Source organism: Bos taurus, chromosome 16, assembly GCF_002263795.3.
Source record: "Bos taurus isolate L1 Dominette 01449 registration number 42190680 breed Hereford chromosome 16, ARS-UCD2.0, whole genome shotgun sequence".
Taxonomy (NCBI): domain Eukaryota; kingdom Metazoa; phylum Chordata; class Mammalia; order Artiodactyla; family Bovidae; genus Bos; species Bos taurus.
Window position 1 is genome coordinate 35082687 of NC_037343.1, and position 14553 is coordinate 35097239.

At 40.5% G+C, this 14553-nt stretch overlaps 1 protein-coding gene across 3 annotated transcripts in view; it reads right to left on the reverse strand.

The window, feature by feature from the left end:
* Positions 1–14553, reverse strand: part of WDR64 (WD repeat domain 64) — a 121022-nt gene that overhangs the window by 73086 nt on the left and 33383 nt on the right. For all 3 annotated transcript variants that reach the window (XM_024976544.2, NM_001205438.3, XM_059875574.1), the window contains 2 exons: positions 5125–5204; positions 3415–3554 (listed from right to left, as the gene is read on the reverse strand). In XM_024976544.2, the coding sequence (XP_024832312.1) occupies positions 3415–3554; positions 5125–5204 (220 nt within the window). The remainder of the gene's footprint in view (positions 1–3414; positions 3555–5124; positions 5205–14553) is intronic.

Sequence of the window (14553 nt, forward strand, 5' to 3'; positions counted from 1 at the left end):
TGGGACGCCCCAGAGGGATGGTACAGGGACAGAGGAGGGAGGGGGGTTCAGGATGGGGAACACGGGTATACCTGTGGTGGATTCATGTTGATGTATGACAAAACCAATACCATATTGTAAAGTAATTAACCTCCAATTAAAATAAACAAATTTATATTTTAAAATACACAAGGAAAAGAAAAAAAATAAAAAATTAAAATTAAAAATAGTCTTATTATAAAAGCAATGTATATTTTTTGTTAAAAAGATATAAATACAAGAAAAAAAAAAACACAAAAAGGGAAAAAAAATTAAATCCATCCACAACCTTGCTACCCACATAATCACTATCATCCCTGATAATATATGATAGACACATATATTAAAAATGGGTTAATATCTTACATGCTATTTTATTATATTTTGCATAATATATTGTGTATACATTCTCATATCAATATTCATCCATATGATGTTGAAAGTCTATGTGACAATTTCTATGATATAAAAAGAGATATCATAAATTGCTGATTTAAGGGGAGGAGGAATTAGAGAAAAGTGGTCAAATGATACAAACTTCCAGTTAGAAGATATATAAGTACTAGGGGTGTAATGTATAACATGATAACTATAGCTAACACTGATGTATGACATATATGAAAGTTGCTAAGAGAATAAATCCTAAGTATTTTCATTACAAAGTTTTTTTAAGAGCATTTTTTTCAATTTTTGGTTTCAGTATTAGATAATGAATGTTCATTAAACCAACTGTGGTAATAATCATTTCATGCTGAATATAAGTCAGATCATTATGCTTAATGATACATTAATGTTAATCTCATACAGTGTTATATATCAATTATATCTCAATAAAACTTAGGGAAAATAAATTACTGAATAAAAGCTTTATTTTTAGAAACTGAATTTCTCACTCTCTATCCCTTACCTTTCCTTTTTATTTTCCTTTTTATTCCTTTTCTTTTTTCTTTTTTAAACCTATATAAGCAATAGCACCATAAACATCCTTTTACATTGGTCTCCGGGCACTTTTCTGATTATTTTATTAGAATAAATGCCCCCCAAATTTTTGCCACCTTTACCCCCGGCAGCACTATGTAAACATGCCTATATTCTTTCCCTTCTCCTTCCTTCATCCTATTTTCCTACTGATTTGTTAAAGTTTTTTTATTTGTATAAGAATATTATTCCAGTTTATGTCATTTATATTACACGCTCCCCCCTCTGTTATCTGTCTTAACCTTTTCTATGCAGATAAGAAGGTTGTCTGGGGTCAGGATAGACACAAGATTGGCTACGTTTATTTAATGCAAGTATACAGATGTCATTTTTCTTTACATGTGCAAAATTGGGATAATTACAGGATTGTTACCAGCATCAAATAAGTTGTGATGTAAAATAATGAGGATAGTGCCTGACTCTTGGTAAGCATTTGATAAATGACAGCCTTTATAATAATTACAGTTTGAATATTCATATAGTCACTTTTTTTTTCTTTAGTTGTAGACGTTACACATAGGAATTACCTGATGGCTATATGAATATTCACCTGTGTTTTCTTCCGGAAAATTTTACAACTACTATGGTTTTATGTTTTACATTTAAAATATTTAATCCATATGGAATGTATTTCATTGGTAATTATGAAGTAATGATTTGATTACTTATTTTTTCCTAATATGGTTAATCAGTTTTCCCAACATTTATGAACAAACCATCTTTTGCTCATAAACTTAAAATGCTACTTCTATCATATATGAAATTCCCATTCACACTTATGTGTGAATCTTCTTTTGTTTCATAGATGTGTCTATTGCTGCATTGACTGCTGTTCTGTTTTATTTATTGAGGCTTTATTAAATGTTTTAATATCTGATAGGGAAAGTGTTATCTTGTAATCTTATTTTCTAAAGTTTCTAGGATATTTTTGTATGTCAACACTTTTATAGTAACTTTAGATTTGGCAAACTGAGGTCTAAATAATCCTTTCCTGTCTGTGCTAAGTCGCTTCAGTCATGTCCGACTGTGACTCTATGGCCTGCAGCCCACCAGGCTCTTCTATCCATCGGATTCTCCAGGAAAGAATACTGGAGTGGGTTGCCATGCCCTCCTCTAGGGGATCTTCCTGACCCAGGGATTGAATACATGTCTCTTATATCTCCTGCACTGGCAGGTGTGTTCTTTACCACTAGAACCACCTGGGAAGCTCCTAAATAATCCTAAATAGCATTAAATATACATAGCTTTATTTGATGCAGAATATCTTTTACAGTACTATACTCTCATTTAGGAAAGTCCCTACATTCATGTTCTTAAATAAATGTACCTCAGAACTTCATAGTTATCTTAACATTAATAGTGAATATTGTTTGTTAAGATTATTTCTAGGCATTTCATACAATTTTGCTCTTGTGAATGCTATCCATTTGACCATTTTTTCCTAACTGGTTTCTATTCTTACACAGAAATTTATTTTTATAAATTGCAATCATGAATATAACTACCCACTTTACTGAATTTACCTGTTCTAAAACTTTAAGCTGGTTTTCTTGAGTTTTTCCAGCAATCACATTATTTGCAAATATGCAGTCACCTCATTTCTAATAGTCATGTCATTTTTTCTTTTTTATTACTTTGTTTAGAACATTTAAAACACTGTGTAGTGATAGCAACGACAACAGAAATACTTTTTTCTTTCTTTGCTTTCTTAAAAATTGAAGTATGGTTGATTTGCAATGTTATGTTAGTTCCTGGTGTAGAGAAAAGTGATTCAGTTATACAAATATATATACTGATTTTCATCTTCTTTTCCATTATGGTTTATCACAGGATATTGATATAGTTCCCTGTGCTGTACAGTGGTGGTGGTCTAGGCACTCAGTCGTGTCCGACTCTTGCGACCCCATGGACTGCAGCCCACCAGGCTCCTCTGTCCAGGGATTCTCCAGGCAAGGATGCTGGAGAGGGTTGCCATTTCCTTCTCTGTGCTGCACAGTAGGACCTTTATTTTGTTTATCTAATAGTTGTTTATCTAATCCAAAACTCCTAATTTATCTGTCTCCCACCCACTTGCCCCTTTGGTAACCATAAGTTTGTTTTCTGTGTCTAGAAATCCTTATTTTTCCTGTCTTTAATGATCACAGAAGGGCCATATTATGTTTTACTATTGAGAATAATGGCTCTCTTCCCAGTGTTATATTCCTTTTACTCTTGCCTTTAAACATATGTTCTTTCTTATGTTGATATCAATAGAAACAAAGAACAGGGACTTCTTATTTTCTTATCCATATTAACAATATTTTTCTCTTTGACTATCAGCTATTTCAGTGAAAAACTGTATGCATCCTATATTTTCCAATAGTTGACTTTAAGGGAAAAAATTGTTCTGTTTCATTTTTGTTGTTTTCTTTTGGTTACCTTTGCAGAAGAAAGGCTGATAACATGTTGCTCTTTCTCATTTGTCACGATCTCGGTGATACTGAACATGTGCCCCACAAGTTTCCCCACTGGCTTGGTGCTGATGTTGGGGTGCCACAACCGGAGCACTTTATCATCTCCTGAAAGAAGGACATGTGAAGATTGTTTATGTTCTCAGGGATGCAGATGGTCACAGTTTAAAGAGTCTTTCTCAACTTTAATCATATCCTAATAGCTCAGCTGGTAAAGAATCCTCATGCAATCAGGAGACCCCAGTTTGATTCCTGGGTCAGGAAGATCTGATGGAGATGGGATAGGCTACCCACTCTAGTATTCTTGGGTTTCCCTTGTGGCTCAGCTGGTAAAGAATCCGTCTGCAATGAGGGAGACCTGGGTTCCATCTCTGGGTGGGGAAGATCCCTTGGAGAAGGGAAAAGCTACCCACTCCAGTATTCTGGCCTGGAGAATTCCATGGACTGTATAGCCTATGGGGTCACAAAGAGCTGGACACGACTGAGTGACTCTCACCATCTTTCTTCTAATATCAAATCACAGTCTGTTTCTTCCAGGATGCTATGATTGACTTGCTTTGGATCTGCTTCTTCTTGTCAAGGCTGTTTTGTAACCACTGTATCTACATATATAAATTTGAATTCTCATAAATATTCTATGAGTTCTTTTCTTGATTTAATATGTCCCTACTCATTTATGCATTAATGTATTGTGCGTGCATGCTCAGTCGCTCAGTTGTGTCTGACTGTTTGCAACCCCATGGACTGTAGCCTGCCTGGCTCCTCTGTTCATGGAATTTCCCAGGCAATAATACTGGTGTGGGTTGTCATTTCCTGCTCCAGGAGATCTTCCCAGCCCAGGTATCAAACCTGGGTCTCTTGAGTCTTCTGCATTGGCAGGTGGATTCTTTACCACTGCACCACTTGGGAAGCCTGAGATTGAAACTTAGAGGAGTTGAATAACCTATCCAAGGCTTGCTAGTGAAAAAACTAGTATTTATTCCTAGACAGTCTGACTCCAAAGCCCAGGCTGAAAGCCATCACAGGCTTCATATCCCAGCTTGACAGATAAAGAGTCAGGCCAGCAGGATAGCTCAGTCGTCCCATCTTTCTCCTCAAGTTTCTTGTATTTGTCATCTTTCCTGTTACTCTCAGCAGATAATCTGAGCCCTTAAATGTTGGTAGTTTTAAGCACTCTATCGTTAGTCCACTTCTCTGTTAATGCTAAACCATTGGCTTTTGATCTTTTTGTCAAGGACTCCTTTGAGGATTTGATAAAATTTTGGACTGTCTCTCCGGAAAAATATGCACGTGGACACAGTTATTCAGCCTAAGGGGCTATAGGACTCCCTTAAAGTCCACACATGGGCCCCAGGCTAGGAATTCATGCTCTCACACAATGAAACATTCTAGAGAGATTAAAGGTAAACTGTAAAACAAACAAATTTGTAGTAAATATAGGAGAATTTGTTTCACACAGTCTCAGGCTAGGGAGGGCCTTTCTAAGTGTGCCACCACACCAAAAAGACGCAAAGAAAAAGAATGACAGATTTGACTTTATACAAACTTAAAAATTCTCTAAAAGGTCTTATTAGCAGTAAAATGCAATAGCTGTGTGAAAACTCTGTAACTGTGCTAATTAAGGAGAGCACCATTTGCCAAGTAGAAAATCCCTGTGTAACGTGGACTGTCCTCTTACCTCCAGTGACAATCACGTTTGCTTTTATACAGTAACAGAAAGTGTTTGCTCCTCTTGGCATGGAAAACTCTCTGACAGGCCTGCAAAACACAAGCTAAATGTAAAACTTGTTTATTTTTCTTTCTAAAGTTAATTCCAACTTATAAATAATGTTCAAGAAGTTCATCTCTAAGTCATTGTGAATCTATTTACCCACAGGAAAAAAAATTGTAGGTAATGATTAAATTCTTACTGACCCACAGAATCTATTTATTCTATGATATGATATTAATACAGCATTTGCATTGTTTCTGTTTAAAAAGAAATCCATTCCTCTGCCCTGGAGCTGAGGTTGTGCTGGTGTTAAGAATGGACAGATATATCACCTCTTAAGCCAGAAAATACATTGTTCAGCTCAATGAGTCTTTTTCGTAGAACAAAATGGCAGGAATGTGTTTGGACATTTCTCCCTCTCTCATTACCCACATCCAACATTCTGTCAAGTCTTGTTGATTTTACCTCCTAAATAGACAGGAAATTGACCACTTCTTCCCATTTCCATCGTAATATCTTGCTTTGGGCTTCCCTTTGGTCCAGTGGTTAAGAATCCACCTTGCAATGCAGGGGACATGAGTTCGACCTGTAGTCCAGGAAGATCCCACATACCATGAGGCTACAAAGCCCATGCACCACAACTTCTGGGCCCACAGATCCTAGAGCCTGTGCTCCCAGCAAGAGAAGCCACTGCAGTGAGAAGCCCACACACCGCAACAGAGTAGCCTCTGCCTACTGCAACAAGAGAAAGTCCACATGCAGCCAAAAATGAATAAATACATTAAAAATAAATAATATCCTGATTCAACTCTCCATCCCCTCTTACCAGAACTACTGCAATAAACTAATTTCTCAGCTTCCACTATTTTCTATTCCTCTTTCCCCAATCCCACTCCAAATCCCGTTAAGTTGCAGCCAAAGTGACCTTTCTAAAACATGAATTGGATCACATCACTTTTCTCCAGTGGATTCCTGATGCTCTCAGGAATACCAGGTTCCATCACTTGGCCCACATGGCTTAGGTGGCGCTGGGTGGTCCCTGTCATCTTTCACCTTCTTCCTCGCTTTGATCCAGCCTTGTAATCTCTTCAGCCTCCTTTCTGGCCTCACTGAACTCTCTTCCTCCTCAAGAGCTTCTGCACAGGCCAAAGATGTTTCTCCCCTGGATTGTAGCCACACTAGCAACCACCCTCCTCCAGGTGTATGTGCTGTGCTTAGTTGGTCAGTCATGTCTGACTCTTTGCAAACCCATGGACTCCTTTGCAAACTCACCAAGCTCCTGTGTCCATGGGGATTCTTCTGGCAAGAATACTGGAGTGGCTTGCCATGCCCTCCTCCAGGGATCTTCCCAACCCAGAAACCGAACCCAGGTCTCCCTCATTACAGACAGATGCAGGTGTCTGCTTGAATATTAATTTCTCTGAAAGGCCTTTCCTAGACTCCACCCTCCTGCCCCCACCAACTACATTAAGCCTTTTGTGTTATTTTCTAGTCTGGTACCATGTTATTTTCCCTTAGGCATAAAGCACCTGACCTTAGTCTACTCTTGTCTTGTATGTTTCCTTTCCTTTTCTTTGTTCATAAATAAAATGGTAGTATATACTATTCTGTTCCTTGATTTTCCACTTAATAATAAATCTTGAAGATCTTTCCAAATATGTACATTAAAAAACTTCTTATTCTTTTTAAAATTGTCATACAGTATTCCCTTGAATGACTAAATCCTTTAATCTGAGGAACATCAGACTGTCAGATTTTTTGTGATTACAAATAATATTGCAATGAGCAGTCTTGTAAAAGTGTCATTTTTCTATAAGTTCTTAGAAATGATACTGCAAGTCAAGGGATACTTGCATTTGTAATTTTAAAATATATTGTAGTTTCTTTTTAATTATTTTTGCCCACTGGACTACACTTCTTTAAACGGGGCTCTTTCCAAAAACTGGGCCTTATAAAGCATAATTTATTATATATAGCTGGTATTTGAGGGCTATCTTTGAGATAATGAACCTAAGGGACTATACCCAGAAGCACCTTGGATTGCAATTATCACCTTAAACTTCAAGTAAGAATAAATTTTCTTTGTAAGTGCCCAATTGTGGATTTGGGTTATAAAAGAAATAGATATGAATTAAACACAAGCTGTAGAGTTCTCAGAACACAATCACAGAGTCAATGAGAGAACATGGAAATGAAATCTGATGGTTGGACATCATGTCTACAGGAATTCTTGGAAGAGTACTGAGACAAGAGACTAATTGGAGAGGAGAGCCTAGGGCAACAGAAATACAGAAGACAAGCGATTCAACAAGAATTTATAAGGAGATATAGACAAATTTGTGATTTATTATTTGTGAAAGTTGAGGGGAAAAGGAATTATGTGGGGTTGCTAAATTTTTGCCCAGAATGATTTGATGGATCATGGTGCTGAAATAGGAGGGAAGGGGGCATGGCACAAACGTTTAAAAAATGATGTAGCCTGAAAACACGACATAGACTGATTAGAATTAAATAGATCCTCAGATGTTCAAGAATCTGGCTGCAATGCAGGAAACCTAGGTTTGATCCCTGAGTCAGGAATATCCCCTGGAGGAGGAAGAGCTACCCACTTCAATATTCTTGTCTGGAGAACCATGGACAGCAACCATGTAGCCGGGCAGGCTACAGTCCCTGGGATCACAGAGTCGGACACAACTGAGCAACTAACACTTTTCAAGATGGCAAGCTAGTCAACTTCCGCTAGACCTTGAGCCTCAGTATATACTCATTGTACACCAGCAAGTTAAATGACACACTCACAGGCGCCATGATAGTTCCAAGTACTACCATCAAAGATCAAAAAGTGGGCAGAGGCCCATTTCTGAAAATTTCTGCCCTCTCCCCAAAATAGTTGGAATAATCCTCTCACTCATTAGTCTATGAAATTATTAACCAAACCATATTTCAAAGCCTTTCTCTCTCCTTCTGAGATGGCCTACACTGTCTATGGAGTATGTTTCTCTCCAAATCTATTTCTTACCTATCACTTTGTCTCTCACTGAAATTTTTCTGTGATGAGACATCAAGAACCTGAGCTTCATTAAGTCCTGAAACCAGGTGTGTGATCTCAGCTAAAAGGTTCAAGTCCCAAACTGAGGTGCACAGTTTCAGCTGTCAAGTCACGAAAGGACAGTGGTAAGGTAAGAAAACACGAGAGTTAGCTCTCAGTCCTAAAGGGGCCAATAGGACACCATGAGCCAGGTGTACTGGGGAGGATGCTCTGCCAATGTCTGCTCATTTTTGACTGGTGGGTCAACCCTGTATGCTTATGCACATCCAGCAGCAGGTCCAAGACAGAACTATTAATCTCTGTACTCTTTGACTCTGAGTTTTTGCTCCTACATTCTTAATCACTCCTGCTATATTTCTTTCTTTTGTTAACCCCAGAACACCTGTGTGACCACCAAGATGAACTTCTTATTTTACTCCCCTCTGTCTGATCCCTACAAGTGTTGACACTTTATTCCCAGCTTGCAGCCAGAGCAACTCCCACTCATCATGGACACCACTGGGGATAACTTCTGTTCTATTCCCTTTCAGCAACTTTTCAGGTACTAACACCTGGTTGGAAAAATACCTCGGAAGGGATAGCATCTAAAATCATAAGGGCAATCCTTGACCAAATTATGGATGGATTTTGACTTGAATGGAATTTTGGATAGCATAGGAGTTAAAGACATCTCCTCAGGTTTGGGTCTGAAATGAATCAGACTGCATCAATCCCAACAAATTACCCCTCTGGGCCATATCCTCCAGGATTGGGAAAGATTCAGACAACAGAAATTAAAAAGAAAAATATTTATTAGGTACATAACCTACCATATGGGCTTCCCTGGTGGCTCAGTGGTAAAGAATCTGCCTACAATGCAGAAGACACAAGAGACACAAGTATGATCCCTGGATCAGGAAGATATCCTGGAGAAGAAAATGGCTACCCACTCCAGTATTCTTGCCTGGGAAATCCCACGGACAGAGGAGCCTGGCGGGCTACAGTCCATGGGGTCACAAGAGTCAGACATGACTTAGTGACTAAACCACCACCAACAACAACCTACAATATAAGTTAGGAAGCCAAGAAAAGTGACACTCAGTGGGTCCCTGAGTTATACTATATTGCAGTTAGGAGCCGCTTTTTCAGTAGGAGCTACTCCCTGACCGCTGGGAGGAGCGATTGCCCCAGGGGAAGCCAGGGTACTAACCTCAGAGGTCACCCTGCTGGCCGAAGCCTCTCCTCCAGCTAAGGCTATTACCCCAGGGGGAGTAGCTAGAGATGAAAAGAGGTGCCTCCCCTCATATTCAGGAACCTCTTCTTTGTACCCTGAGATACTCAAAGGGCCCATCCTTAGCCCAGCTTGCACTCACAGCGATTATAAGTTACCAACCAACTGCCCCTTCAGTTTTGCCTCTGAGAGAAGGCCCTGATAGAAATCAGGGAACAGAAAGAGGTCCATGTACCTTTCGCAATGTCTGATCTAAGTATGGCAGAGGACAAGTTGAGAAGTTTATCTGAGGATCCTGAGCTTTTACAAAGGGGTTTACCCAACTAGTGAGAACTTTTGATCTCACCTGAGGAGATTTACAGATCTTACTATCCTGCTGTTGCACCCTCAAGGAAAAGCAGCGAACAATACTGGTGGCCAGAGCCCTTGCAGACCACCTGGCAGCCCGAGTCCAGTAGACCCATGCAGGGTCTACCACCAGGCAGGGAGTGACACTATCCCTGAGACAGACTCACAATGGATTACCAGGCAAATTCTATTGATAGAGATAGGACCATATGATTAACTGGTTAATAGAAGATATGAAGAAACTTGGGCTTCCCAGGTGGTGCTAGTGGTAAAGAACCCACCTGCCAATGCAAGAGACATGAGACATGGGTTTGATCCCTGCTTTAGGAAGATCCCCTGGAGGAGGGCATGGCAACCCACTCCAGTATTCTTGCCTGGAGAACCCCATGGACGGAGAAGCCTGGAGGGCCACAGTCCATTAGGTTGCAAAGAGTCGGACATCACGAAAGCAACTTAGAATGCACACACGCGCACGTGCACACACACACACACACAAAACACACAAATAACCTTAGAGTAAAACCTGTTGATTATGAAAAAGTAAAAGAGGTCCAACAGGGCAGGATGAACATCCTACAGTTTTCCAAGGGAGACTAGAAGAGGCTTAGGAAGTACAGAGATGTAGATCCCTTCTCCTCCAAAGGACAGACCCTTTTGGCTATGCATTTGATAGCCCGGTCTGCCCCAGATATCAGGTGCAAAATTCAGAAAGCTACTGCTGGTCCTCAAACTCCAATGAGTGATTTGCTCCAATTGGCTTATTCAGCTTTCAATAATGGGGATATTGCCAAAAAGGCTGAACGCACCCAAAGAAATATACTAAGGGTCCAAATGCTTGCAGTGACTTTGTCTGCTCAGAGACCACCAACTGGGAGGCTGACTTTGCTGAGCCAGCCTGTTCCTAGTGGACCACGGGGTCCATGGGTACCCATACAAGGCCAGTGTCCTCTGTGTGGACAAAGGGGGCATTGGAGGGAGGATGGCAATCAACATGCCTTTGCAAACAGCCAGAGCACTGGAAGAGGGAATGTCCCAGATGCCAGAGAGTGACCACTGAGGACCACTAATGGTTTCAGAATCAGAAGACTGACAGGGCTCAAGGCTGAAAGCTTCTCTGCCTAGAGATACTATCTACATAACTAATGTTGAGCCATGAGTGATCAGTGATGTGGTGGGCCACTTGATAGAATTTCTTGTAAACACTGTTGCAACCTTCTCCATAATAACCCAAAGGGTTGGAAACCTTAGCAATCCTAAGGAATATGTAACGGAGTGTCAGGGCTTCCCTGGTGGCTCAGTGGTAAAAGAAGAATTCACCTACTAGTGCAGGGACTTGAGTTTGATCCCTGGCTCAGGAAGATCAGAAATGGCAACTCACTCCAGTGTTCTTGCCTGGGAAATTCCATGGACAGAGGAGCCTGACAGGCTATAGTCCATGGGCTTGCAAGAGTCAGACATGACTTAGCAACTAAACAACAACAGAGTGTCAGGGAGGAGACAAGGGCATGGTTTCCTGGAACCCCTTCTGTGAAACATCAATGGCCAATTGTTTTCACATTGCTTTCAGTTTGTGCCTGATTGTCCCATCCCTTTAACAGGGAGAGATTTACTAACTAAATTAGGGACCACTCTGTTTCTGGAGGAGCAAGGAGATCACCCTCATTGCCAAATGGTTCTAACGGAAAGCGAAAAGGAACAGATTGAAGCTGATATGGAACCCTTAGTACACCCTGGAGTGTGGAGTATCGAGATTCCAGGCTTGACCAAAGATATCCAGCCAGCGGTTATTAAGTTAAGACCTAGGCAGGAATATCCCTGCAAAAAGCAATACCCCCTAAAATCAGAGACACAGAGAGGAATCTTTTCCCTTAGTAAAGGAATAACTTGGATGGATTGATGGTACTCGGTCAGTTACCATGTAATATGCCAATATTGAAAGTGAAAGTCGATTGGTCTTGTCCAACTCTTTGTGATCCCATGGACTGTAGCCCTCCAGGTTCCTCTGTCCACAGGGATTCTCGAGGCATGGATACTAGAGTGGATTGCCATGCCCTCCTCCAGAGGATCTTTCCAACCCAGGGATTGAACTCAGGTCTCCTGCATTGCAGGTGGATTCTTTACCAACTGAGCCACCAGGAACACATTTTCAAACCAACTAGGGAGTATCAATTTGTACAAGATCTAAGGACTGTTAATGAAGCAATGGAATCCATCTACTCTATTGTGTCTAATCCTTATACTATCATGACTCACATGCCCAAGTCCAGATGATACAAATATTTATTGGTAGTGGTAGACATTCACTGGATGGGTAGAGGTTTTTCCCACACAGAGAGAACAGGCCTCAGAGGTAACAAAACATTTGCTTAAGGAGATAATCCCTATTATCTATTGAGGATTACCTCAATCTATACAAAGTGATACCTCTAAATTTACCTCTAAAATGCCCCAGCAAGTAGCTAAAACCCTGGGGGAAAGTCCTCCCTTCATACAGCATAGAGACCCCAATCCTCAGGGAAAGTGGAAAAAATGAATGATACTTGGAAGTGAAGTATAGCCAAATTACGCTGAGAGACTCAGGAAAACTGAGTCCAAATATTACCAATTACTCTAATGAGAACAAGGGCAGCCCCCAAAGAAAAGCTAAGATGCAGTCCCTATGAATTAATGTATGGGAGACCCTTCTTAACAAGTGATTTTGTATTAGATGAAGAAACAGCTGTGCTTCTCCGGTGGCTCAAATGGTAAAGAATCTGCCTGCAATGCAGGAGACTCGGGTTCAATCCCTGGGTTGGGAAGATCCCCCCTGGAGAAGGGAATGGCAACCCACTCCAGTATTCTTGCCTGGAGAATTCCATGAACAGAAGAGCCTGGCTGGCTACAGTCCATGAGGTCCCAAAGAGTCAGACATGACTAAGCAACTAACACACAGAGAGATTACAAAGAAATTATGCTGTAAACTCAGACCAAGTACAACTTGTCCTGATAGATGGGAGACCCCTGTAATTTAATGATCACTCAAAAATGGATGGAGGAGCCTGGAAGGCTGCAGGCCATGGGGTCGCTAAGAGTCGGACACGACTGAGCGACTTCACTTTCACTTTTCACTTTCATGCATTGGAGAAGGAAATGGCAACTCCCTCCAGTGTTGTTGCCTGGAGAATCCCAGGGACGAGAGAGCCTGGTGGGCTGCTGTCTATGGGGTCGCACAGAGTTCAGTCACACGACTGAAGTGACTTAGCAGCAGCAGCAGCAGCAAAAAGCTATCAGATCATGGAATGAAGCAGGCCTGCTTAACTATAAAGTATGAGATATGCCCCGAGTCATTAAGTGAAAGAAAAAAATGTTACCACCTTTCAGCTGATTTGAATAAGCACTATGACAGTCCTAGTTTGACCTCATACGGTCAGACACTCTCCTGCCCAATAGGAATGAGGAGCTAGTGATGCAAGCCTGGCATCTACTTGAAGAATGAGGAAGAAGGCAGTCTTTTCCCCCTCCCTCACTTTCCTTTGATTATAAAAATGTAGTGCACTTAATCCTCAGGGCAGAATCCCGCCAGCCTGTTTGCATTTCTCACAAATGTCCTATGTTAGTGAATCTACTTCTTGCCTATCACTTTGCCTCTCACTCAATTCCTTCTGTACTTAGGCACAAAGAACCTGAGCCACAGTAAGTCCTGACACCAGGTGAGTGATTCTAATTAAAAAATCGTTGAGTTCAGGTCCCAGTCTGGCTTTAGCCTGAGTTCGAGTCCCACCACGTGGGCTCAAGTCCCATTCTGAGGTGCACCATTTCAGTGCTACCAAGAAAAGTTAAAATGCTATAAAAGGCATAGATTAAAAGGTGAGGGAAGTAAAATTTAGCTATGAACAATACATCTAAGGGGCTATGAGATATCTAGGTGGACATGGTGAGCAGGTATAAGTAAGTCTAGTTTCAAGACAGCTTGGGTTTCATCAGTATACAGGTATTAATATATTGGGATGGAGGAAAATAGCTCAAGATTTTGCATAGAAAGTGACTATTAAGGTTGGTTAAGGACAAAACTCTGGAGAATGCCACCACAAAAATAGCAGATGCAAAAAGAGAAATCACAAGGGAAAAGAACAAACATAAGATTCTGGGAGAAAACTCTGGCTTCCCAGAAGCCAAGAATAGAGTTTTAGGGAGGGTGATCAGTAATACTGCCCAACTATCTTCCAAGGTGGCTGTGCTCCTTTTACATTCCCAGCAGCACTGGATGAGAGCTCCTGTTGTCCCACATTCTTGCCAGCGTTTGATGGCAATGTTTTGGATGTTGGGCACTAGAGGTGTGTAATGATATCTCATTGTGACTTTAGTTTGCATTTCTCTAGTGATGTAGGATGTGAAACATCTTTTCATGTACTTATTGCCATCTGTATACCTTCTTTGGTAATGTGTCTGCTCAGATCTTTTGCTTATTGTTCAATCAGGTTGCTTTATTGTTGTATTATAAGAGTTCTTTGTATATTTTGGATAACTGTCCTTTATCACATATATGTTTTGCAAATATTTTCTCCTAATCTAGGGCCTGTCTTCTTGTTCTCTTGATGGTGTCTTTTTCAAAACAGAATTTTTAATTTGAATGAAGTCCAGTTTGCCAATGATTTCTTTCATGCGGTTGTATCTTAAATGTTATTGCCAAACCCAAAGTCATCTGGATTTTCTTCTAGGAGATTTATAGTTTTGCATTTTATCTTTGGGTATATGATCCATTTTGAGTTGTTTCTCTAAAACTTGTATAATGACTATGTCCAGATTGAGA